Here is a 26,278-nt window from a genome sequence, read left to right as displayed (position 1 = left end):
TGCCTATTTGTATTTTTATAGCACTGCTGAAGCCTTGTAATTGTATAAATAATTTTCATGATACAATGCCAGTTAGCCTACATACAAATAATCTCATTAGGTAAAGCATTTAATCTATTAGTGTGTGTGTGTCTGAGTAAGTCAATTGTTTCAGAGCTTTACGCTGTACTGAATGTCTGCTACTTTGGTGAAATATTGGATGAAGAAATGAGTGTAGAAAGTTAGCATGTGTATAAGTTCACTGTTTCAGAAACTTATGCTGTACAGAATCTCCACTATATCAGCGAAAGACTATATGGAGAACACCGTTTCAGAAATTTATGCTGTACAGGATCTCCACTACATCGGCGACTATGTAGAAAACCTCTCGCCTATCAACTATCTCCTCGAACTTTTCTAAAACAACATATCAAGAATGACACCTTAAGCCGTCATCACCTAGACAAGGCAGGGCGGTGCATGGAGGAAAAATGGCATCTATAGCTGTATGAAATGACATGTATGATGATAAGAGCTGCTGGCTGTCTCTGATGTGATATAAGACACTGTACACTTATAGGCTTAGTACCTCCTAATATTTGAGAAAAGTTAGTTTATGGAAGATGCTAAGCGGACTGGCGGCTGAGTAAGAGCGTCAAGCCTTGGAGGTGACGAGGCGGTTCTGGGTGATATTATGGTTATTCAATTCTAGGCCTAAAGCCACAACCCCAAAAGCCATCAACTCCTGACTAGTAAAAGTGAAGAAGCGATTTTTATGAAGTAAAGGCAATCATGAAGTAAAGGCAGATAGCTAGGTAGACTTCTGAGCGTCAATTTCTTATTTTATTCACGTGGTTTAAATTTGATGACCGATATAAATAAACAATCTTAGCCAATGTAAAAGTGAAAAAGCAATCTTTATGAAGCTCACGGCAATCATGAAGTAAAGGCAGATAGCTAGGTAGTCTTCTGAGCGTCAATCTCTTATTTTTTTTCAGATGTTTAAAATTTGATGACCAATGTACATAAATATTCTCAACGGCTCCTAAAATTGAGAGTATAACTGGAATTACTTTATGAATACTTAACCAATATATAAGGAGCACAAGACTGTCTTTCAGTGATGCTATAATGCTGGATATCCTTCTTTGGTCAGATCTTTTCTGCCTCACATTAATTATTTTCAAAGGCCAAGAAAGGTTAGTTGGGTTCTCATGGGTGTTTCTTTACATTCATGGCACAGTAGCTTTGTCAGACTACCACCAGCGTCCTAAAACTACCCATGGAAATGCCCACAACTCCTACGAAAGCCTTGTCAAATGTATGTGGTTGGGGGTCGAAATGTTCAAGAATACGGCAATTAACGCCATCCACAGTACAAGGAAGGGGAGGGAGGGAGAGTTGGCAGTCACCTTGCTTTCACTTTACCTTCCCGTTTCACAATATTGACAAAACTGCATACGAGCACCTAGCTACCTCACTCTGACCACATCATCCAGAATAGCAACAGCCCAGTAAAACAAGAGTACAGTACAGGGAAGGGGAGGGAGGAGGATGTGGCAGTCACCTTGCAGTACACATTACCTTCCCGTCTCACAATGTCGTCAGAACAGCATACGAGTGCCTAACTACCTCACTCTGACCACATTGTCCAGAATAGCAACAGCCCAGTGAAACAAGAGTACAGTACAGGTAAGGGGAGGGACGAGGATGTGGCAGTCACCTTACTTTCGCTGTACCTTCCAATTTCACAATACTGACGAAACTGCATACGAGTGCCTAGCTACCTTACTCTGACCACATCATCCAGAATAGCAACAGCCCAGTAAAACAAGAGTACAGTACAGGGAAGGGGAGGGAGGAGGATGTGGCTGTCACCTTGCAGTACGCTTTACCTTCCGATTTCACAATATTGACGAAACTGCATATGAGCGCCTAGCTACCTTACTCTGACCACATCATCCTCAGTAGCAACAGCCCAGTAAAACAAGTGTACAGTACAGGGAAGGGGAGGGAGGAGGATGTGGCTGTCACCTTGCAGTACGCTTTACCTTCCGATTTCACAATATTGACGAAACTGCATATGAGCGCCTAGCTACCTTACCCTGACCACATTGTCCAGAATAGCAACAGCCCAGTAAAACAAGTGTACAGTACAGGGAAGGGACGAGGATGTGACAGTCACCTTACTTTCGCTGTACCTTCCCATTTCACAATACTGACGAAACTGCATACGAGTGCCTAACTGCCTCACTCTGACCACATTGTCCAGAATAGCAACAGCCCAGTAAAACAAGTGTACAGTACAGGGAAGGGACGAGGATGTGACAGTCACCTTACTTTCGCTGTACCTTCCCATTTCACAATATTGACGAAACTGCATACGAGTGCCTAACTGCCTCACTCTGACCACATTGTCCAGAATAGCAACAGCCCAGTAAAACAAGTGTACAGTACAGGGAAGGGGATGGAGGAGGATGTGGCTGTCACCTTGCAGTACGCTTTACCTTCCGATTTCACAATATTGACGAAACTGCATACGAGCGCCTTGCTACCTCACTCTGACCACATTGTCCAGAATAGCAACAGCCCAGTAAAACAAGAGTACAGTACAGGGAAGGGGATGGAGGAGGATGTGGCAGTCACCTTACTTTCGTTTTACCTTCCCGTTTCACAATATTGACGAAACTGCATACGAGTGCCTAACTACCTCACTCTGACCACATTGTCCAGAATAGCAACAGCCCAGTAAAACAAGAGTACAGTACAGGGAAGGGGAGGGAGGAGGATGTGGCTGTCACCTTGCAGTACGCTTTACCTTCCGATTTCACAATATTGACAAAACTGCATACGAGCGCCTAGCTACCTTACTCTGACCACATCATCCTCAGTAGCAACAGCCCAGTAAAACAAGTGTACAGTACAGGGAAGGGGAGGGAGAGTTGGCAGTCACCTTACTTTCGCTGTACCTTCCCGTTTCACAATGTTGACAAAACTGCATACGAGCGCCTAGCTACCTTACCCTGACCACATCGTCCTCAGTAGCAACAGTCCAGTAAAACAAGAGATAACACTATAGACAACACAACCTGGCTGAGCAGCATCATAAAACCATGAAATGTGGTTAAATTGCTTATACATGACAGCCACTACCACACACTGACCACATTACTTTCGATAACAGTCCAGTAAGGCAAGAAACAATTAGAATATACAAAAATAAAATATAATAGCCGGGCTGGAAAAGTATCATAGCGTTGTGAAATAAGATAAACTAGTTACTTATCTGGTTTGCTCGTCCATTCGCTGGGTTGCCAATATTCTGCAACAATGGATACGTAAGGAGGTCTGGTTTTTGAGTTGGTAATAACCGACATTTCTAGGTAAGGGAGAGCTTTGAATATGGCAGAAGAGTTGAGTCCAGTGCTTGGTTTGCTAAATGGGAGCTAAATTTTAGAATATGCAAAAACAGAGTAAAATAAATGGGCTGAAAAAGAATCATAGCGGTGTGAAATGAGTTACAAGTTATTTGTGAGAGCAAAGCCAGAGGAGTAAATGGGAGCTAAATTTTAGAATATACAAAAATGGAATATAATAACCGGGCTGAAAAAGTATCGTAGCGCTGTGAAATGAGTTACGAGTTATTTATGAGAGCAAAGCCAGAGGAGTAAATGGGAGCTAAATTTTAGAATATATGAAAATAGAGTAATAACCGGGGCTGAAAAAGAATCATAGCGCTGTGAAATAAGTTACGAGTTATTTATGAGAGCGAAACGAGAGGAGTAAATGAGAGTGAAACCAGGAGTAAATAAGAGCTAAATTTTAGAATATATGAAAATAGAACATATGTAATAATTAAACTGGGCTGAAAAAGAATCATAGCGCTGTGAAATGAGTTATGAGTTATTTATGAGAGCGAAACCAGAGTAGGAAATGAGTGTAACCAGAGGAGTAAATTAGAGTTAAATTTTAGAATATACGAAAACAGAATATAATAACCGGGCTGAAAAAGAATCATAGCGCTGTGAAATGAGTTACGAGTTATTTAAGAGAGGAGTAAAAATATATAGCAAAGGAAATTCACACCTAAAATCGGACCCACCTTCCTTGGATCTGTACAATGCTATACAAACACAAACTGCTTGATTAAAGATAATACAAAAACATCGTAAACTTAAGCGCTACAGTATGCTCCAGGTATAGGTGCATAAACACGACTTCTAAACCTAAAAGCGAACCTGATATGGATTAAGAGTTTGTTCGATAGATTATACAGTGAAAAAAAAATAATAATAATAATAAAACTCGCCACATACTTAACCCCAATGGCATGTTCTAGGAGTATGTGAATAAATGCAACTTTTAAAACTACGAACGAACCGACTGTACCAAATTAAAATACATCGAAAATTCAATAGCTCACAAAGGAAATGCTACTAAAGAGAGAAAAGGGTCAAGATACAGAACTGGAGATATTTAAAGCAACGACAGAATATGTGTAGAAAGGTTTAAGATACAAACCAACTACCTATCAAAAAATATACATAAAACTCAATAGGCCACAGAGAAGAGAAGAAGAAGATGAAGAGGAACAAGAAAGCAAAGAAGGACAAGAAGGAGAAGAAGAAGGAACAGAAGAAGAAGAAGGGGAAGAAGTAGAAGAGGGCGAAGAAGAAGATGAAAAAAAAGAAGAAAGAGAAGACAGAAGCTGAAGAAAAAGAAGGACAAAAAGAAGAAGAAGAAAGAGAAGGAGAAGAAAAGAAGAAGAAAAAAATACAAATGGGCAATGCCACTTTTCAATCCAATCAGAAACTCTCAACAGTCCTCGTCAGTTCAACCTTATATGCCACTCTCCTCTTATTAATCACTACAGCTTACTCTTCCATGTTCCCTAACGCCTACATTCTAACAGTCCTGGATACTTCACCCATACACAGTCCTCGGCAATGTATACTTCAGCTATCAACGCTATCGGCCTATTACTCATTAGTTTTCCATTTTCTCTTACTCTCCTATATACTAATACTGTCCTCGGCATTTTAAGCTTTGACAGACTCTTAGAACTCTCACTTCTCACTAAGGTTACGTTATTTGAGTGCACCTATCGTAGTGGTGGTGTTGGGAAGACTTATTATAAATCCGATGTAGTTATCTTAAGGTTGGAAAGACCTGCAAAATGACAACAAATCCAGTGTAGTTATCTTAAGAATGGAAAGACTTGCAACAATGAGAACAAATCCAATGTAGTTATCTTAAGGATGGAAAGACCTGCAAAATGACAACAAATCCAGTGTAGTTATCTTAAGGATGGAAAGCCTTGCAACAATGAGAACAAATCCAATGTAGTTATCTTAAGGTTGGAAAGACTTGCAAAATGAGAACAAATCCAATGTAGTTATCTTAAGAATGGAAAGACTTGCAGCAATGAGAACAAATCCAATGTAGTTATCTTAAGAATGGAAAGACTTGCAACAATGACAACAAATCCAATGTAGTTATCTTAAGGTTGGAAAGACTTGCAACAATGACAACAAATCCAATGTAGTTATCTTAAGGATGGAAAGACTTGCAACAATGACAACCAATCTGATGTAGTTATCTTAAGGATGGAAAGACTTGCAAAATGACAACAAATCCAATGTAGTTATCTTAAGGTTGGAAAGACTTGCAAAATGACAACAAATCCAATGTAGTTATCTTAAGAATGGAAAGACTTGCAGCAATGAGAACAAATCCAATGTAGTTATCTTAAGGATGGAAAGACTTGCAACAATGAGAACAAATCCAATGTAGTTATCTTAAGGATGGAAAGACTTGCAACAATGAGAACAAATCCAATGTAGTTATCTTAAGGATGGAAAGACTTGCAACAATGAGAACAAATCCAATGTAGTTATCTTAAGGTTGGAAAGACTTGCAACAATGAGAACAAATCCAATGTAGTTATCTTAAGGATGGAAAGACTTGCAACAATGAGAACAAATCCAATGTAGTTATCTTAAGGATGGAAAGACTTGCAACAATGAGAACAAATCCAGTGTAGTTATCTTAAGGATGGAAAGACTTGCAACAATGACAACAAATCCAATGTAGTTATCTTAAGGATGGAAAGACTTGCAACAATGACAACCAATCCGATGTAGTTATCTTAAGGTTGGAAAGACTTGCAACAATGACAACAACACAATTATCATACACTTAGCGACTCATGTATAAGGCCTACACACCTCACACACTTGAGTATTTACTGCGACTGTAACAAAGTGAAAACGCTCGCTCTTCTTCCTAAAAACATGCCCTTTTCGCACCTTTCGACCGATCATCTCTTGCTTAACCTGGTAGCAGCGATGGCATAAACTTAACATACCATTCTGACCTAATTTGTCTTCTTGATAAGCCATTCTGACCTTTTCTGTCCTTAATTTGCCATCCTAACCTTTTTTGTCTTTGAAATCTGCCATTCTGACCTTTTTTGTCTTTGAAATATGCCATTCTGACCTTTTCTGTCTTTGAAATCTGCCACTCTGACCTTTTTTGTCTTTGAAATATGCCACTCTGACCTTTTTTGTCTTTGAAATATGCCATTCTGACCTTTTTTGTCTTTGAAATATGCCATTCTGATCTTTTTTGTCTTTGAAATCTGCCATCCTGACCTTTTTTGTCTTTGAAATATGCCACTCTGACCTTTTTTGTCTGTCTTTCCTTCTTCATTCTCAATTCAGTCTTATTTCTAACATTTGTTCTGACACCTCATCTTCTCATATATTAAAATTTCATCGCATTACCCTCTACTACTAAAAGAAAGACCTTATCAATATTTCTACTCTCATCTACTCTCATTGCATTCTAGTCCTAATTATGTAGATTTAGCAAAGCCTCAAGCTCATAAAAATCTTGCTGAGCAGATGGATTTCAAAACTAAATAAATCTTTTGTTAAATAAGATCTGAACCCTTCTCCTCTTCCTCCTACTTCTTAACTCCCTATATTTCTCTTCACTTTCTCCTTCGCTTCTTTTTCACCTCTTCCTCCTCCTCCTTCTCAGTTGCCTATCTTCCTCTTCTCCCCCTTTTCTCTCTCCTTCCTTTCTATTTCCTAACTCTTCCTCAACTTCTTATCTTCCTCTTTACTTCCTCATCTCCTTTCTTCCTAATTTCCCATCTCTTCCTCTCCTTCCTTACTTTCCTTCTCTGTCTCCATTTCTCTCCCTTCTCTCCATTTCTCCTCCTATTCAAACTACAACAATCCTCTCCTTCCTTCCTAATTTTCCAGCTCTTCCTCCTACTCTCCTTCCTTACTTTCCTTCTGTCTCCATTTCTATCCCTTCTCTCCATTTCTCCTTCTCCTTCTCCTCTAACCTCAAACTACAACACTCCCTCCTCCTCCACTTAGCTCCACTCTACTGCACATCCTCTGAGGGCTGGTCATAGCACTGTTTCCCGCAGATGACCTTTCCCTTCGTCAGCTGGTCGGGGTAGGCTTCTCGGGGCGGCACCAGCGACAGCATCATGAGGTGCCGTGAGAAGCACTTGGTGGCGCGGAACTTGTCATCAGTGCCGTGCAGAAGGTCCAAAACGCCAAGGACACCGTAGCATTGGTTGAACCTGCGGGAGAAGGGGTTGTGAGGAGTACAGGTTGTGGTGGTAACAGTGTGAGGTTTTGTGGTGGTAGGGAGGGATAGAGAAAGGAATGGAGGATGGGAGGATGGACATAAAGGAGGGTAATTTTATGGAAGTAAGGGAGGAAGGGGAGGATAGAAGGAAGGAAGGAAAGATGAAAGGCAGGGAGTAAGGAAGTAAAAAAAAGGATGTAAGGAAGGAAGGGATGAACATGGAAGAAAGTAAAAGGAAGGAAGAAAAGAAGAAAGAAAGGACAGAAGGAAGGAGGAGAAGAAGGATGGAAGTAAAAAAGAGAGGAAGGGAAGGAGGAAAGATGGAAGGAAGAGAGGAAGGGGGGAAGAATGGAAAGACAAGAGAAGGGATAAAAGGGAGGAAAATCAGAGGGAAAGAGGAAGAACAGAAGAAAGGAAGGAAAGGAAGGAACAGAGGAAGGATGGCAGAACAGAAGGAAGGAAGGGAATATTAGAACAAAGAAATACAAAAGAACTTCACTAATATACAACACACAACACACAGAAAAACCTCAACCACAAAACCACACACAACCAAACTCAACAACCCAACACCCAAACTTACTTGAGATGATGGAAGTCGTGAGCCTCAGGGGACGGGAAGAAGGGCAGATGATAACCACTGTGGGCATTGAGCGTCGACAGGAGGGCGAGCGAGACCCAGAGCCAGATGGTTGCCACGTGAGAGCCCATCAGAAGCGGACCGAGGAAGGCGGGCATCATGTTGGAGAGGGCGTGTTCTAAGGGGTGCGCGTAGATGGCTGTGATGGAGATGGGACTCTGCCATTCGTGATGCATCTTGTGGAAGTGTTTGTAGAGCATGCGGTGGTGGAAGAGTCTGCGTGTCGGGAGAACGGGGTGGTTAGGTTAGTTTTTGTGTCGTTGTTGGTGATGGTGGTGGTGGTAATGCTCCCTCTCCCTCTCTCTTTCTCTCTCTCTACCAACATATTGATTTCTTTATCTATTAATACACCTAATCAATGAAGAGGTCAAAAGGGGAGAAAGGCTTTGTTTGTAGTATTAGTAGTGTACTCTCCTTCTCTGTACCCTTCCTTCCTTCCTTCCTTTCCTCTCATTTCTCCCTCCTATCTCTCCTCTCCTCCCTCCCTCTCTCTCCCTATTGATCCTGATTCCTGCAGTGTCGAGAGAACTTCCTTTCCTCTCATTTCTCCCTCCTTACTCCCCTATCTCTCATCTCCTCTCTCTCTCTCTCTCTCTCTCTCTCTCTCTATTGATCCAGATTCCTGCAGTGTCGAGAAAACTTGAGTAGATGAAAAGAAAAACAAATTTGCTATGACAGGAAAAGCTACAAAGATAGGGAAAATATATGGTAGCTGAGAGAGGACATAAATAAAGTTACATGACCTCTTAACTCAAAAAAAGAAAAACATATGAAAGGCCAAGAAAATCACCTGTGTGAGTAATAGAATCCAATCTCTTCCATGAGGATGCAGATGATGAGCTCGAAGATGACCCAGTGGAAGGTCGGGAGCTGAGAGGATTCGTTCCATCCACGCAGCCGCAGAAGATAGAAGCACAGCATGGAGAACGGGATGCCCACGAAGATCTGGTTGAAGTTCACCCACAAGATGCACTGGAAATAGGGGGAAAAAAAAAATAATAATAAAAATGAATAAATAAATAAAATAAAACAAGAAAGAAATAACTGAAATAGATGGAATGGAAATAGAAATAGGATAAAAATAAATAACGAATTGAAATAGATAAATGAATAAGAAATAAATTAATATAAAAAAACGTCATAAAACTGATTTTCTGCCGCCGTTTTTATCTTGTATCGTCTGAGAGTTTGTCTGTCTTTTTTATTCTTCTTAATTCATTGTCCCTATTTTTTTATTTCCTTATTAATTAACATCATTCTTATCTTACTTTAACTCTTTTATTTACTTCTTGTTTATCTTACATGTCTGCTAATTGAGAGGATTGTTTGGTATGTAATAATAATAATAATAATAATAATAATAATAATAATAATAATAATAATAATAATAATCTGCAACCCTTCTCCTCCTCTCTTTCCTTCCTACCTTCCCTCCTCTTCCTCCCCAGTACTCCTTAACCCTCCTCCTTCTCCTCAGTTCCCTATATTCCTCCTCTATTTCCTTCCTATCTTCCTCCCCAGTACTTCTAATGACCCTCCTCCTTCTCCTCAATTCCCTATCTTCCTCCTCTATTTCCTTCCTATCTGCCTCCCCAGTACTCCTTAACCCTCCTCCTTCTCCTCAACTCCCTATCTTCTTCCTCTATTTCCTTCCTATCTTCCCTCCTCTTCCTCCTCAGTACTTCTTAATAACCCTCCCCCTCTTCCTCAACTCCCTATCTTCCTCCTCTCTTTCCCTCCTTTCTCCCCAGTACTGCTTATTAACCCCCCCCCTCTTCCTCAACTCCCGATCTTCCTCCTTTCTTTCCTTCCTAACCTCCCATCTCTTCCTCCGCAGTACTTCTTAATAATCTTTCTCCTCTTCCTCAACTCCCTGTCTATACACTTACCTTCACCAGCTTCCCAATGTCGACCGGCTCATTGGTGCCTGGCTGTATCTTGTACCTCCTCAGCGTGGCGGGACGACCAGTAACATCCATGGCCGTGTAGATGAGCCCCACCAGCCAGTAGATGACATACGACACGATGGTGGTGCCTGCGGAGGGCCGTGGTGGGGTGAGCGAGGGAAGGTGAGGGTTGGGAACTTATGTGAGAGAGGAAATAACAACTATTCCTACTACAACACTACTTTTTTTTTTTACAGCAAGGGAGACAGTTCAAGGGCAATTAAAAAAAAAAAAAAAAAAAAAAAAAAAAACACTAGACATCAGATATTCTAACGAGTGCAAACCGCCCGCTGCCAACACTCTGGTCGGAGTGCTCAAAATGTGGAAATATACATTTTTGACCTCGGTGACCTTGACCTTTGACCTTGAAAATTGAATCTGTCCTGTGTGGGGCCATTAGTAGTCCACCTATGAAGTTTCAACATCCTAGCTGTAATGGTTCAAAAGTTATCGCGTTACAGAAAAAAAATTTACACGGCTGAAAACAATACCTTCCGCAAAATTCTTTTGCGGGCAGTAACTAGGCGCTGCTCTGATAACAGTACTATTATTATTACTACTTCTACTATTACTACTACAACTTCTATACTACTAAAAATGGCAAGAATATGCCCAAAGTGAGGGTTACAAACTTGGTGAGACATGAAAGCAATCTTGCATCAATAACAAAACAATGAGGATGATATTGATAGGTCCTCCTCCTCCTCCTACTACTACTACTACTAAAAATGGCAAGAATATGTCCAAGGTAAGGGTTACAAACTTAGAGACAAGAAATCAATCTTGCATCAATAACAAAACAATGAGGATGATATTGATAGGTCCTCCTCCTCCTCCTCCTCTTCTTTCTCCTCCTTCTCCTTCTCCTCCTCTTCCTCCTCCTACTACTCCTAATAACAATGATGACAATAACTCCTTGACTCACCATAGACCATAAGGGTGAAGGGGTCGTCTCCAAAGGTGCTGAGAATCTTGTCCCACTGGTGCTGCCAAAAGTCCCCGGAGGCACCCCAGAAGTGCTGCAAGTGACTGGTGGATGCACACACGCACACACACACAAAGGGAGAGGGTGTTAGAAACGGCACTCGTATATGTGCTAAGAATTTTTGGTATATGTACGTGTGTTAAATTTTAGAATCCACGTCAGCGATGCAGTCTTATAATCTAGTGTAATGTACAATTTAGCATAATGCAGTATAATGTAGTCTCATAATCTAGTCTATAATCTATTTTTCTTGTTTTTGTTTTGCAGGAAAGGAGGCAGCTCAGGGGGGGAAGGGGGGGGGGGGGGGGGCACAGGCACAAAAAAGAGGAAACAAAAATAGACTCCAGGAAGTTTTCATATAATGTGAATCTTTAAGTGTTAGTGATGCAGTCTTATTATCTATTTTTTTTTTTTATAGGAAAGGAGGCAGCTCAAGGGGGCACACACACAAAAAAGAGCGAAACCAAAAGGTAGACCCTCTATTTAACACAAGATAGGTAACGAGGATATTAAAGCAAAAGGGAGGTGTTATTGCAATGAGACTTATTAACTCGGTAGCAGCGACGGGCCAAATCTGTGGCTTTACTGTGTACCAGCGACAGGCTAAATTTTTGCCACGATATAAACCCCCAAAATAAGTGATGCATAAATTGATCACAAATGCGTTAATATATGTTATGAAATGATTTGCCGAGTGTTGATTTTTTCTAATTTTTCTCGCTTAGAGGGGCCTTTAAGAAACATGATCCCTGCAGCTACTGGGTTAATTTGGAACTGGTGGGACTATTTTCCGTATTTTTTCTTCTTTATCATTTATTTATGTATTGTCTATTTATTTATTTACTTATTTATCACTATTATTTTTTGTGTGTAGTCAGTTAACCCAGTAGCAGCGGGGATCATGTTTCTTAATGATCCCACTAAGCGAGAAAAATGAGAAAAAATCATCCCTCACACAAAGCAGTTCATAACATATATCAAAGCATTTGTGATCAGATTATGTATCATCTATTTTGGGGGGTTTATATCATGGCACAAATTTGGCCCGTCGCTGGTACACGTTAAAGCCACAAATTTGGCCCGTCGCTGCTACACGGTAAAGCCACAAATTTGGCCCATCGCTGCTACACGGTAAAGCCACAAATTTGGCCTGTCGCTGCTACACGGTAAAGCCACAAATTTGGCCCGTCGCTGCTACACGGTAAAGCCACAAATTTGGCCCGTCGCTGCTACATGGTAAAGCCACAAATTTGGCCCGTCGCTGCTACCGGGTTATATGGAAACCCTTAAAAAGAAGCACACCAAATGGAGGGTCTTGTATAAAAAAAATCCATACACAGAGAGCACCCCCATCCTCTTCCCCTCGTCACCCCTCCACTCACTAGGTCAGACTGTTACGCAGGGCCACGAAGACGATGGTGGTGGAGCCAATGATGAAGAGCGCCTTCTTGAGGGTGGACCACAGATCAGCTGGGGCAGGTGAGGCCGGGCGGCGCTGCACCATGTCCTGGTCGCCCTGATATGTGTCTGAGTCTGCCATCGTGCTGTGCTGCTGGGAAGGAAGGGAAGGATTGATTGACTGAATTATATTACTGGTACTACTATTATTACAACTACTACTACTGCTTCTACTACTACTACTAACATCATTATCATTTCAATTTCTACTATACTTATTTGATTTCTCTTCCTTTACCATTTATTTTCCTTTTTTTCTGTTTTTTCTCTTCTTTCTTTCCTACCCTTTTGTATTCTCTTCATTCATTTCTTTCCTATCTCTTCCTTCCTTCTTTCCTTCCTTTACTACTACTACTACTACTACTATCACTATTACCACCATTCACAAGAAGAGAATCCAGCAAAACACATTCCCTTAGAGATAGACATACACTTCCAGGCCTGCAACTTAGCATATTAGTCTACCACTTTATATCACGGCACTGTAACTAAGATGTGAAGGAGCTCGTGAAGGGTTTACATATTACTAAACTCTGTAACATAACACTACACCTTAATTCAGAATGGAGACACTGTGTTAAACTGAAGTCGATACAGCTGCAGTAACCATTTTATACCAAGGTAGGGCCATATCTCTTAACTGATAGACCAGTGACCTTTAACCAATATTAGTATATACTGTCAACATAATCAGTACGTAGTATATCAAACATTAAATCAACCTATTCTCCACACACACACACACACACACACACACAGAAGTATAGCTTCCCGCAAAGAAATGTAAAGGTTTGGAACAGTCTGAGCGAGGATATAGTATCAGCGAGGAGTCTGCAAAGCTTTAAAGATAAGTTGGATAAATGCAGACATGGAGACGGGACCACACGAGCATAATGCCCAGGCCCTGTAAAACTACAACTAGGTAAATACAACTAGGTAAATACACACACACAATAAAAAAAACACAATAAAATGTTCCATGTCAGTGTCTAAAGTTCATAAGTAAACGAACAAAGAGAGTGTCAGGCAGTGGACATCCTCACAAACATGTTAATCTGTCTGTAAACACTCCTCTGGCAAGCACCCTTTGTTTGCTGTGTGTGACTCAGAGGAGGAGGAGGAGGAGGAGGAGAGGATGGGAGTGTAAGGGAGAAAGAGGAGGAGGAGAGGATGGGAGTGTAAGGGAGAAAGGAGGAGGAGGAGGAGGAGGGGGCAGATGAAGAGGAGGAGGAGGAGAGGATGGGAGTGTGAGGGAGAAAGAGGAGGAGGAGGAGTGAATGGGAGTGTAAGGGTAATAAATGACATCACAAAAGAGGAGGAGGAGGAGGGTCAAGAGGAGGAGGAGGAGGAGGAGAAGGAGGAGAGGATGTGAGTGAAGGAGTGAAGGACATCATGTGATAAATATAAAGAAGAAAAAAACAACAATTACGTGGATGAAAAAAGAGAAGAGAGGAAGTGGAGGAGGAGGAGGAGGAGGAGGAGGAGGAGGAGGAGGAAGAGGAGAAGAAGGGAGAGGAACGTGTGAAAGACATGACATATAATACAAAGAAAGGGGAAGAGGAGAAACAGGAGGAGGAGGAGGAGGAGGAGGAGGAGGAAGGGAGAAGAAAAGGATGAAAACCTACTACATAACATTATACAAAGAAAGGAAACGGGAATAATAATAATAATAATAAAGAGGTAGAGAGATAAGAAGAAGAAGAATAAAGAGGAAGGGAATGAGAGAAAGAGGAATGACAGAAAGAAGGGAGAAAGAAGAAAAAACAAAGAAGAAAGACGAGAAGGGAGAAAGAGGAATAACAGTAAGAAGGGAGGAGAAGGGAAGAGATAAGAGAAATGATAAGAAAAAGAGGAACTACAAAGATGAAAGAAGGAAAGAGAGAAAGAGGAATGACAGAAGAAGAGAAGAGAAGGAAGAAAGAGGAATGACAAAAAGACAAAAGAGAAAGAGGAATGACCAAGGAAGAGAAGGAAAGAGAAAGAGGAATAAGAGAAGGGAGAAAAAAGTAGAGAAGGAAGAAAAAGAAGAAAGGGAGAAGAAAGAAAATGAGAGAAAGATGGAAAAAAAAGGGAAAAAATAAGTAACAGAGGAAGAAAAAGAAAGAAGAGAGAGAATGACAAAGAGAAAAGGGAGAAAGAGGAATAACAAGGAGAAAGAGAAAAAGAGAGAAAGAGGGAGAGAAAAAGGAAGGGACAAACAAACACACGCACACACAAAAATAATAAAATAAAATTAAATAGAAAAAAAATAAATAAAACTCAAATTAACAGACTACAAGCACTGACAACCATCCACAAGTCCACCTTCGAACATAAAACATCATTCTGAGTTCATAAACAAAACAATCAAATAAATAATAAACAAACAAACAAAAAAAATTAAACTGCGCGATAGAAATACAGACGAAATTATCTAAACAAAAACCTCGATATCTCATTTAAGGGAACTAGATGATAATAAATGTGTGTCAAGATACATAAACAGAGACGTGAGGTTTAATTTGAGATGGTTTGAGTAAGTGACAAACTAACACTTACTTATATATGGCGTAGATGAGAGAAGAACGACCTCCCTCTCCTACGTCTTCTTGCCTACTGATGACAGCTGTTCTGGGTCTCGGTCTTGGCCTTGAGTTTGATCTTGATGTCACAGGTGGCTTGTAGTCGGTCGGGAGTTTTGCCTTTGTAACGGCACTCCCCGATGTGTCTACTGTCTGGGTCTATTGTTTTCCTTTTTCTTTAATTCTTTTTTCTCTTATTGTCCAAAACTTGTGTACTGTTGTTTTTGTTTGTTCGGTGTGTTCATTTTTTGTATCGGCAACTGTTCTTGGTCTCGGTCTTAATCTCATTATTCTGTTCTTTTTTTGTTATGTGATGTCTAAATTTTATTAAACGTTCTAATGGAGATCTTTCATAACGTTTTCAGGTTTTACCGCACCATATATTTTTTTCTACTAGAGTATATTTTAAGTAGACATAATTATCATATTTGCACTCATCCACGCGCCATTATCTCACTTTCCTCTTCATTAACCTCCTATCGTCCACCTGTCAAGTATTCTAATGTAGTTCTTTCATAACGTTTTCAGTTTTTACAGAACCGTATAATTTTTACTAGAGTATATTTCAGTAGACATCATTATCATATATTGCATTCATCCACGCGCCATTATCTCACTTTCCTCTTCAATAACCTTCTATCGTCCACCTGTCAAGTATTTGTTAGAGCTATTTTTATCTTAACTTTGATAACTCTTCAGCACAGCGCGTTTAGGGGGGTCCATGTGTCCTGCCCAATTCCCTCGAACCTCAATTCATCTCCACACAACCGCAGCGGGCCACGAGACCACGAGAAATAGGGAATGGGAAATGGGAATGGGAATGGGGGAAACTGGATAAGAAAAGAAGGAAAAGGAGGAACAGGAAGAAGCGAGAAATAGGGGAGGAAGGAATGGGGAAAAATAATAAGAAAAGAAGGAAAAGGAGGAACAGGAAGAAGCGAGAAATACGGAAGGAATTAAGGAATGGAGGAAACTGGATAAGAAAAGAAGGAAAAGGAGGTACAGGAAGAAGCGAGAAATAGGAGAGGAAGGAATGGGGAAAATTATGAGAAAAGAAGGAAAAGGAAGAAGCGAGAAATAGGGAAGCTCTGGATAAGAAATTAAGGAAAAGAAGGAAAAGGAAGAAGCGAATGAGACCAGAAAGTAGAAAGAAAAAAAATATAAACAACAAAATAAAGGAAAAACACTAAGAGGAGGAAGGCCTAATCCAGACAGGGAAGAGGTTTCGCCAGCGCTGGGGATCGAACCCGCGACCCGCGAGATGGGAAAGCCTCTCATTATAACCAGTCGGCCAAAGAGATGCCCACCTCGCTGTGAGTTATGGGAGGCTTGGCCATCAGGCGGGTCAGGCACTACTCATGCTTTTAATGAACCAATCAATTAATCAATCAATCAATGAGGGGGCGCATCGCTACGCCCATCCTACGACGCCAAGTCCGAGCCTCCGGACGAGTCGATCTCTCATCCCGAGTACCTCCAGGCAGGATCTATATCGACTTTCTCAAGCCACGAACTTCTTGGAGGAGGCTATAAGTAATTAAGGGGACCCTGACCTTGGGATAAAAGAAAGGAGAGATTGATGATTGATTGAAGTTTAAGGTATCGACACCGCCATATACCCGTGCTGCGCCGCGAGTCCATAACACCGAGACCTCAATGCTATCAATGAAGGTTATTTAATGTTGTCTTCGGTTATCAATCTTCCTTAATTGTAATAATATAATCAGTGCAGTGGTGTTCTATCTAAATAATGCAAGACATTGATAAAGATATAGGTAGTTATATAATTAATGACGCAGCAGAGTTAAAGATTCTCCTGTATTCTCAGTAATGAATAAGAATAAGAAGAGTAGAAAGGAATAAAAAGAAAGGACTGATGATAAGGAGGAAAGCTAAAAACGAAGAAAATAAAAGGGAAATAGGAGAGACAATGAATAGGAGGAAGAAATGTAAGAAGAAAGATAATGAAGGACAGATGACAAAAAAGAAAGACAGGAAGAAAATAAGAGAAAGGAAATAGAATAAGAGATAATGAAGAGGAAGAAGAGAACTACAAAGAAATAGAAGAAAGGAAAAATGACAGAGGAAAGAGAGTGCGTACGATACCTTCTCGACAATTCTCAAGTGCAATAAATTTAAGGTTCAAAGTATAATGCCCCCTGTATAGGCCTATTAGAGGGTGAATTTAGTAACAAGACAACTGTGACCTATACTCGACCTTACTCAAGTGAAATAAATCGAAAGTTCAAAGTCTAATGCCCTCTGAGTAAGCCTATTGACCCCAGATATTGGTATGGTAGATAAAAGTTTTTGGTCTGAGTTTCTATGTATATCTATGTAAATCTCAGGGGTCAAACTTACGTACCTTTTCCTTGTGACCTTATCTGACCTCCAATCGTTCGTCTGGTGGGAAGGAACGTATGTAAGGAAGAAGAGGAGAGGAAGGAAAGAGAAAAGAAGGAAACGTTGGAAAGAGAAGGAAAAAAAAAAAAAGAGAAAGGTGTGTCTGGTATAAGAACGGAAGAGGAGGATGGAACGTGTGAGGAGGAAGAGAAGAGAGAAAGAAAGGAATGAGAAAAGATCGAAGGAAAAGAAGGAAACAATGGGAAGAGAAGGAAAAGAATAAAATATGTCTACGGTATAAGAACGAAGGAGGAGGAAGGAACATATGGAGGATGAGAGGAAGGAAGAAAAAGAGAAATAAAAGAAGGAAACAATGCAAATAGAAGGAAAAGAAGATGTCTACAATATAAGAAGGAAAGAGGAGGAAGGATGCAATTAAGGAAGAAGAGGAAGGAAAAGAGAAAATAAGGAAAAGAAGGAGGAACAAAACGAAGAAAGGAATTAAGAGAAGGAAAGACAGAAAGAAAGGAAGGAAATAAGAGAAAGGAAAACAGGAGAGATTAGGAATAAGAAGAAGAGTAGAAAGGAATAAAAGAAAGGAGAGATGATAAGGAATAAAGACGGGAAACTAAAAATGAAGAAAATAAAAGGGAAATAAGAGGAGAGACAATGAAGAGAAAGAAGAGAAGTAAGAAGAAAGAGAATGAAGGAAAGATGACAAAGAAGAAAAATAGGGAGAAAATAAGAGAAAGGAAATAGAAGGAGAGATAATGAAGAGGAAGAAGAGAAATACAAAGAAATAGAAGAAAGGAAAGATGACAAGAAGAGGAGAAAGAGGAAAGAGAAATAGGAAAACAGATGAAGAGGAAGAAGGAAAAGATAACAAGGAAGAAAGATAGAAAGCAATAGATAGATAGATAGATAGAAAGAAAAAGCAATCAGATAGCCTATTCCCAAAATCACCCCACACACCATAGCAACACATGACCTCAGCGCTCACCTCCGACACATCACCTTAACATACCCATAAAACCAATCCCCAGTGAGATACAAGACATCTACCATATCAAATAGACCTCACACCCCCTTAAATAAGCCTGTTGTATCCAGTTTCGTGCGTGATAAGGTCATTGCCTATCAGACACTTGTTAGTAGAGAGACTTGGTGCCCTTCCCTATACGATGTTGAGGTCCTTATCACCAGGCTCAAAGGTGACTCCTGTTTACGGTCTTGAAGTGCTATGGACAAAGAGCAAGAAAATAGAGATAATTGACGGGGAAATACGCAATGGACGGCAGTTTTTAAGAAGATAGTGAGTAATACGATGATGATTGAGGAAAGAAAGACTGCAAAAGAACAAGGATGACTCCTGTTTACAGTCTTGAAGTGCTATGGACAAAGAGCAACAAAAAGATAAGAGATAGTTGAATGGGAGAGACGCAATGGATGGCAGGTTTTAAGATGATAGAGGAAGGAAAGAACGCATAAGAGAAAATGAAAATAGATGAAAAGAAGGAAGGATAGAAGTGTTATTGACAAAGAGCAAGAAAATAGAGATAACTGAGAGGGAAATACGCAATAGACGGCAATTTTTAAGATGATAGAGGAAGGAAAGAACGCATAAGAGAAAATGAAAATGGATGAAAAGAAGGAAGGATAGAAGTGTTATGGACAAAGAGGAGCAAGAAAATAGAGATAATTGACAGGGAAAGACGCAATAGACGGCAGGTTTTAAGATGATAGAGGAAGGAAAGAACGCATAAGAGAAAATGAAAATAGATGAAAAGAAGGAAGGATAGAAGTGTTATGGACAAAGAGCAAGAAAATAGAGATAATTGACAGGGAAATACACAATAGACGGCAGGTTTTAAGATGATAGAGGAAGGAAAGAACGCATAAGAGAAAAGGAAAATAGATGAAAAGAAGGAAGGATAGAAGTGTTATGGACAAAGAGCAAGAAAATAGAGATAATTGACGGGGAAATACGCAATGGACAGTAGGTTTTAAGATGATAGAGGAAGGAAAGAACGCATAAGAGAAAATGAAAATAGATGAAAAGAAGGAAGGATAGAAGTGTTATGGAAAAAGAGGAGCAAGAAAATAGAGATAATTGACAGGGAAAGACGCAATGGACGGCAATTTTTAAGATGATAGAGGAAGGAAAGAACGCATAAGAGAAAATGAAAATAGATGAAAAGAAGGAAGGATAGAAGTGTTATGGACAAAGAGCAAGAAAATAGAGATAATTGACAGGGAAATACGCAATGGACGGCAATTTTTAAGATGATAGAGGAAGGAAAGAAAGCAAAAGAGAAAAGGAAAATAGATGAAAAGAAGGAAGGATAGAAGTGTTATGGACAAAGAGCAAGAAAATAGAGATAATTGACAGGGAAATACGCAATGGACGGCAATTTTTAAGATGACAGAGGAAGGAAAGAACGCATAAGAGAAAAGGAAAATAGATGAAAAGAAGGAAGGCAAGAAGTGCTATGGACAAAGAGCGAAAAGAAAGAGATAATTGACAGGGAAATACGCAAAGGACGGCAATTTTTAAGATGATAGAGGAAGGAAAGAACGCAAAAGAGAAAATGAAAAATAGATGAAAAGAAGGAAGGATAGAAGTGTTATGGACAAAGAGCAAGAAAATAGAGATAATTGACTGGGAAAGACGCAATAGACGGCAGTTTTTAAGATGATGATGAGTAATAAGATGATAATAGAGAAACAAAAGAAAGCAGAAGAGCAAAGGTGACTCTTGTTTACAGTCTTGAAGTGCTGTGGACAAAGAGCAACAAGAAGATATAGTTGAGGGGGAAATACAGAATGGATGACAGATTTTTTCTAAGAATCATATATAAAAAGATGACGGAGGAAAGAAATACAGCACAAAACTCAAAATCAAAGCTTCAAACTCCAAATTAAAATGACTATACCCATTACCTTTGTTCTTTTGCTCTGTGGGTTAAGGTTTGATGCCCATAGATAGATAGATGGATTGATAGATAAATAGAGGTACAGTCTTCAAATAGGTAGATAGAGAGGTAGAGTCTTCAAATAGGTAGAGAGGTAGAGTCTTCAAATAGGTAGAGGTAAAGTCTTCAAATAGATAGAGAGGTAGTCTTCAGATAGGTAGACAGGGAGGTAGAGTCTTCAGATAGGTAGACAGAGGTAGTCTTCAAATAGGTAGGTAGAGAGGTAGAGTCTTCTTTGAGTGCATTGCCTTGGTGGTCATTCCTGCATCTGTCGCTGTTTCTTGGTAGGTGAATAAAACAAGATATTTAACACGGCTTTCATGGGAGTTTGGGGCATTTCCAGGGGTAGTTTGGTGACCCTGGTGGTAGTCTGACCCTTCTTCTGTGCCGTGAACCTGAAGAAAACCCTCATGAGGACCCGATTGATCTCCTTTTAGGCCTTTGAAAGTAGTTGGCGTGCAAGGTGGAAGCATCTGAGAATACCGAGGGCTCCCAGTTACGGGTAGGAAGTCATAATGGGATACCAGGATTTTTTTTTACAGCGAAGGAAACAGCTAAAAACAAAAATAATAACAATAATAATAGTAATAAAAAAAAAAAAAGCCCACTAATCACTGCTGCTATAAAAAGGAGTTTAGAGGAGTGGCCGAAAGAGAGGTCAATTTTGGGAGGAGAGGATAATAGGGGTCGTATTCTTAAACATTTCGGTGCCCAGGTACACATATTTGACAAGGGTTTCGTGGGAGTTTAGTGCATTTCCAGGGGTAGTTTTATGTCCTTGGTTGTAGTTTGATCCTTCTTCTGTACCTTGAACCTAAATAAACACTCGTAAGAACCCGACTGTTCTCCTTTTCTGGTCTTTAGAAATAGTTGACGTGAGGGGTAGAAGCGTTTAAGAGTACCAGCGTAAGTGTTGCTGCTGGAGGGTAAAGGAAACACCATCTGAGTTATTACATTTGGCCATATCATTGTAAACATCAAGCTTTACAGTGAGTTTCATAAATAACTGTTTGAGATATACTCTATCATAACATAATATCACTAGCTAGTTAATATCCAAATTGCAATTTTCTTAAAAAAAATAATATCGAGAACCGTAAAGGTCCAGAGGCGGCGGACATCCTCCATCGCTCCTTTTTTTCATCATTGTAATCTGATGAAAATTTTTAAACTCTTGAATATGGATAAACAAACGGGCAACTCAGCGAAAACAATATACATTATCTTGGTAACATAAACGTCTACCTTGGTGTGTAATGGTGATGCTCGTGACTAGATAAAGATACGCTTATTCTTACCGACTAACATCTTTGGTTTCATATCATTTAGTCACCAGGTTAATAACATCCTGATAGTGATAATGATCTGTCTGTCTGTCTCTTTCTCGCTCTCTCACTCTACCGTTTATGTTATGACAAGTTTCTACAAGGGGAGGAGAAGGGGGGGGAGGAAGTAAATGAAGAAGTGGTACATCACATGATATACACAATAATAATAGTCGTCAGCAGACTCGAGTTAAGTATAGTATTCAAACCAAAAAAATATCTTCATCCAGTAAGTCTAATACTCTGTCTGACCAAGTGAATGCCTCCTTACTGAAAGCCCTTTTAAGGCTGAAAATGACATGTCTCAAGGGGGATATAGAGGGGTCTCACAGGCTAGCTAGCTTCGTCCCGCTTAGCAAGGCAAGAGCTGATTGATCCTTCGCTAACTTTAGGTCTCACACAGCAAGGCAAGAGTTGATCCTTCCCGAGGGTACATCACAGGGGCAAAACACTAGCACTGACAGACCTATGGGAGAGCAAGTGGCCTGGGAGGGTGAGGGGGTGAGGGTGGGGAGAGGAGGGATTGAGTAGGGATGGGAGAAGATAGAGGGAAGAGGAAGAAAGAGAAGAGGAGGAAATAACAGGGAGGATAAACAGGGTGGGGGAAGGAAGGGAAAGGAGTAATGGGAGGGAATGGGAGAAGGGAGAAGAGAGAGAGAAAGGAACATGAAGGATAAAAGAAGGGTTGCACAGAGATGGGTTAAGGAGTAAGAGAAAAAGAGAACAGGGAAAGGAAGATAAAATATGAGAGGAAAAGGACGAGAAGGAAAAAGAAGACAGGGAAATGAGAGAGGATGAGGAGGAGAAGGAAGAGGAAAAACAGGATCAAGAACAGGTAAGTTTAGGGTCCCAGGGCCAGATCACACGACCAACACCTTTCGCTGCCCTGAACTGGCGTAGCGAGGGAAGAAAAAAAGAGCTGCCAGGCTTCCGTGTCTCACCATAAAGCTCATTTTTTGTGCAGGCGCGCTGATCCGTGTAAGTGTGGGTGTGTGTGGCCCAGATATTGCAGCGGTGGTAGTGGTGGTGGTGGTGGTGGTGGTGGCAGCCGTGTTGGTGGTGGTGCATTTCACGCCAATCTGTCTGTCAGCTGGTTTCGGTTGATCTACGTTGGTTGGTTTCGCTTGGTTGTCAGCACCTTGTGTGAATCTAGCCGTGAGGAGTCTGAGTCTCGTCTTTACATGTATCACTTTATTATTCATCCTATTCAACTCATTCATCGTGTTTCCTTCGGGTCTCCTAAACTGGTGTGCGCTAATTCACTGGTTTCTTTGTTCGTGTCGTCGTGTGTGAGTGTTGGACCTTGTTTACGTAGCGGCAGTTCCTTTGATTATCTTCGTACGTATGCTGAAGAGGGTCGGGGGCTGTGGAATGTTCCTCGCTAGGTCGCTACGGGGAAAAATCTAAAGCGTATAACCTTACTGTTTAAAGCCGCCCCTTGCTCACACTCACACATGAAAAAAGGGGACAAAAACAGGCCTGCCATCTTTTGCATTGTTATAAACCTTCAACTCTCCTGACGTGTGTGCCTCCTATTCATACATGTATATATATAGCCTTACTTATTATATATTTATAGTACTTTTTTTATTTATATATATCACAACTCAGAACGATTCAATTTACACAAGTCTACCTCTCAGGCAGAACGAATGCTGGTGCTCTCTCGTAATAATAATAATAATAAATAGTAATAATAATGATAATAATAATGCGATTTACAATGAACGAACAAGAGAGTGTAGGTGTGTGTGTGTGTGTGACTCTGTGTGTGTGAATTTGCCGAAGTGTGGGTCACCTGTATATCATTTCCTTACCTAAGTACCTACCTACCAATGCCGTGACTGACTCCACAAATTCACCACTGGAATAAGCTTTTTCTTCCACGTAAAATCCGAAAGTTTGCGAATGTGTGTGTGTGTGCGTGTGTGTGTGTACCTAACGTCACACTCACATACCCCCAAATCTACCTCACCTCTCCCTCCTTATCCATGCCCTGCCCATCTCCCTCTCCTCACCTTCAACGAAACAAAACGCAAACAAGCAAACTGGCAAGTACAGTCGAAAGAAGACATAAAAAAAGCAAAAATACAAGTAATAATACTTCCTAAATTCACTAGTGTTATCCTGAGTGAGTGATTGAGGAAGGGAGAGAGGGAGCGGAGGGAGAGACACCTTAAAAGAACTGTTCCGTGGGTGTTCTTCGCGCTAATATATCGTTTTCATCCCTTTTTAAACAATGATATGCCACAACTCTTGACTAGGTTTACAGACGGGAAACGGCATAAGGAGATAGGAAAAGAGGAGGGGAAGTTATATCAAGACACAAGGAAGCAAGATTGGTATCTAAAATCTGGTAAACAAATACATACGAAAATAAAATGTACATATAAAATAATTCTATACACGTAAGCCGAGATTCTGTTCCTTCAGTGAGCAATAAATGTCCATGTATTTACCTAATTGTATTTACCTAGTTGTAGTTTTATAGGGCCTGGGCTTATGCTCGTGTGGTCCTGTCTCCGTGTGTGTGAGTGTGTATGTGTCTCACCAATATAATACGGTGCCAATTCACCAATAATAATAATGATAACAATAATAATAATAATAATAATAGCAATAATCACCAAGTCGTCAAAGATCACATTAGCACTAAGTGACACTGGTTATGGGCCCAAATGAACATCAACAACAGCCAACAAGTGCGTAGAGAGGACAAAAATGATTTAGAAACTATTATTTGTCATTGCTTACTGAACAGCTGTACGGAGGAGGAGGAGGAGGAGGAGGAAGGAAACAGGACACGTAGCCAGAAAGGGGAATGGGTGAGGAGGAGGAGGAGGAGGTAGCAAACGGGGAAGAGGAGGAGGAGGGGAACAAGTCACATAGCCGGAATGAATAAGGGAAGGGGTGAGGCATGTGGGGCTTTGCAAGGAGGTGAACTGGATTTACGGGCTCATAAGTTAAGTTTTGGTTAGGTTAGTTTACGTGGAATGTCTTTACAGGGCCATAAGTTAGGAGAGGTTCGGGTGGGTTGGGTGACGTGGAATGGACTTACAAGGTTCATAGGATAAGTTAGGTTAGGTTACAGGGACTATGGAATGGATGTACAGAGTCATGGGTTAAGTTAGGTTAGGTTAGGTTCAGGTTAAATTAGGTTACAGGGAATGGATTTACAAGGTTCATGGGTTAAGTTAGGTTAGGTTACAGAGAATAGATTTACAAGGTTCATGGGTTAAGTTAAGTTAGGTTAGGTTACGGGTTCATAGGTTAAGTTAGGTTAGGTTACAGGGAATGGATTAAGTTAGGTTAGGTTACTGAGAATGGATTTACAGGTTAAGTTAGGTTAGGTTATGCTTTACAGGGTCAGTTATGTTATGAAGAAGGGGATGGGGGTGATGAGTATGGGATCTGCAGTGACTCTCTAAAGCTCAGTCTGGAGTAGTACTGTAGTGTATTGTCATCTTAAGGGGCTAGAGGACAAACAGTCATCATGCAACCGTTTCTGGAATATCCTTCAAAACTAAGAAGATTCCATCCTTTGTGAAGAATGAGGCATCCTATCTCTCTCTCTTTCTCTCAGACACTAAAGTAAGTATGACAAGTGTACTGTACTCTGCTATTACATGCTTTTATTAAGGGGAGGGTTGGCAGAAAAAAATATAGGTAGTATATATATGGTGATGGTCAGGCCAGACAGGCTAACTAAGGAGCGTCTCAAGCCTGGTCACTATTCTTACCAGCCACACTTATCAAGTCTCCTGAAGATGAAAAACCACATTGTGACCTTGAAGGAGGAGGTGGAGGAGGAGGAAGGAGGAAGGAGGAGGAGTAGGAGGAGGAGCAGGAATGTTCCCCCTACTGAAATCTTGAATGACCTTAAATTCTCCACAGGTAAGGTCGTCCTGGCCTCTTGCACATGACTACGTACATAATTAGCTTCTGTAATACGTGTTACCTTTACTGTAGTAGTAGTAGTAGTAGGAGTAGTAGTAGTAGCAGTAGTATTATGTATTGTTTGGTTGACACATACATGAAACACTAAGATGTGGTAGTACTGTTAGTTACATCATCAGCATCATCAGCCACTCCCCACTTCCGTTCTGGCTTGAGAAGAGGGTCAGGAGTGGTGTCGTGGTGGTGGCGGTGAGTGGCATCACGGCCCGGGGCTTCTGCTATGGTGCCGCGGGTGTTGGGGTGCCGAAAGGAGGCCGAGGGTGGGGTGGTGGTGGTGGCGGAGGGCTGCCACCTCACTTGGCGGGCACGGAGAGGGTGCTGGGGTGGCTGCCGCCCGACGTGTGGCGGCTGCGGCGGCCCAACTTTGATCTGCGGAGGCGGGTGTGATTGTTAGTATTTTGGCTTGAACTATTTCCTTTTTATGGTTATTCCAGGCGTGTGTCTTCACCTCTTGGTCTGCTGCGGGTCTCTTTAAAGACAGGCAGCCGTTACCCTACGGAA

The 26,278-nt window shown here is 40.8% G+C and overlaps 2 protein-coding genes and 1 long non-coding RNA gene across 61 annotated transcripts in view; 1 reads left to right on the top strand and 2 right to left on the bottom strand.

Moving 5' to 3' along the window:
• Positions 1-771: 771 nt before the first annotated feature.
• On the bottom strand, positions 772-15,315 carry LOC127002144 (fatty acid hydroxylase domain-containing protein 2-like). Of its 50 annotated transcripts, none has more exons than XM_050867792.1 (12): positions 15,158-15,315; positions 12,544-12,710; positions 11,102-11,205; positions 10,120-10,265; positions 9,021-9,202; positions 8,174-8,446; positions 6,664-7,582; positions 6,044-6,477; positions 2,846-5,247; positions 2,626-2,689; positions 1,767-1,857; positions 772-1,611 (listed from the first exon to the last, which is right to left on the bottom strand). In XM_050867792.1, the coding sequence occupies exons 2-7, from the start codon at positions 12,699-12,701 to the stop codon at positions 7,378-7,380; spliced, it is 1,068 nt and encodes a 355-aa protein (XP_050723749.1). In that variant the 5' UTR covers positions 12,702-12,710; positions 15,158-15,315; the 3' UTR covers positions 772-1,611; positions 1,767-1,857; positions 2,626-2,689; positions 2,846-5,247; positions 6,044-6,477; positions 6,664-7,377. The 50 variants fall into 50 exon arrangements, with proteins under 50 accessions (XP_050723749.1, XP_050723757.1, XP_050723758.1 ...); XM_050867800.1 differs by lacking the exon at positions 1,767-1,857 and adding an exon at positions 1,703-1,718 and having other exon boundaries at positions 772-1,546; positions 2,642-2,689; XM_050867801.1 differs by lacking the exons at positions 1,767-1,857; positions 2,626-2,689 and adding exons at positions 1,703-1,718; positions 2,487-2,534 and having other exon boundaries at positions 772-1,546.
• Positions 15,316-20,340: 5,025 nt separating this feature from the next.
• Positions 20,341-25,642, top strand: LOC127002143 (uncharacterized). The gene is made up of 2 exons (XR_007755792.1): positions 20,341-25,023; positions 25,075-25,642. It is a non-coding gene; the product is annotated as an uncharacterized LOC127002143 (long non-coding RNA).
• The window catches only part of LOC127002141 (kinesin-like protein unc-104), a 130,376-nt gene continuing 125,536 nt past the window's right edge, over positions 21,439-26,278 (bottom strand). For all 10 annotated transcript variants that reach the window (XM_050867749.1, XM_050867751.1, XM_050867752.1 and 7 more), the window contains one exon: positions 21,439-26,146. In XM_050867749.1, the coding sequence (XP_050723706.1) occupies positions 26,071-26,146 (76 nt within the window). In that variant the 3' untranslated portion in view covers positions 21,439-26,070. The remainder of the gene's footprint in view (positions 26,147-26,278) is intronic.

Source organism: Eriocheir sinensis, chromosome 22 (assembly GCF_024679095.1).
Source record: "Eriocheir sinensis breed Jianghai 21 chromosome 22, ASM2467909v1, whole genome shotgun sequence".
NCBI lineage: Eukaryota > Metazoa > Arthropoda > Malacostraca > Decapoda > Varunidae > Eriocheir > Eriocheir sinensis.
Note: the sequence above shows the minus strand (reverse complement) of the source record. Positions and strands in the feature narration are given on the sequence as shown.

Excerpts from the sequence above, each read along its gene's own strand:
- LOC127002144 (XM_050867797.1), bottom strand. The coding sequence starts at position 12,701 with ATGGCAGACTCAGACACATATCAGGGCGACCAGGACATGGTGCAGCGC. Across the intron at positions 10,266-11,101 it reads CTTCACCCTTATGGTCTATG|GCACCACCATCGTGTCGTAT; the intron begins GTGAGTCAAGGA and ends GGCCCTCCGCAG. Across the intron at positions 7,583-8,173 it reads CACGACTTCCATCATCTCAA|GTTCAACCAATGCTACGGTG; the intron begins GTAAGTTTGGGT and ends CTTCTCCCGCAG.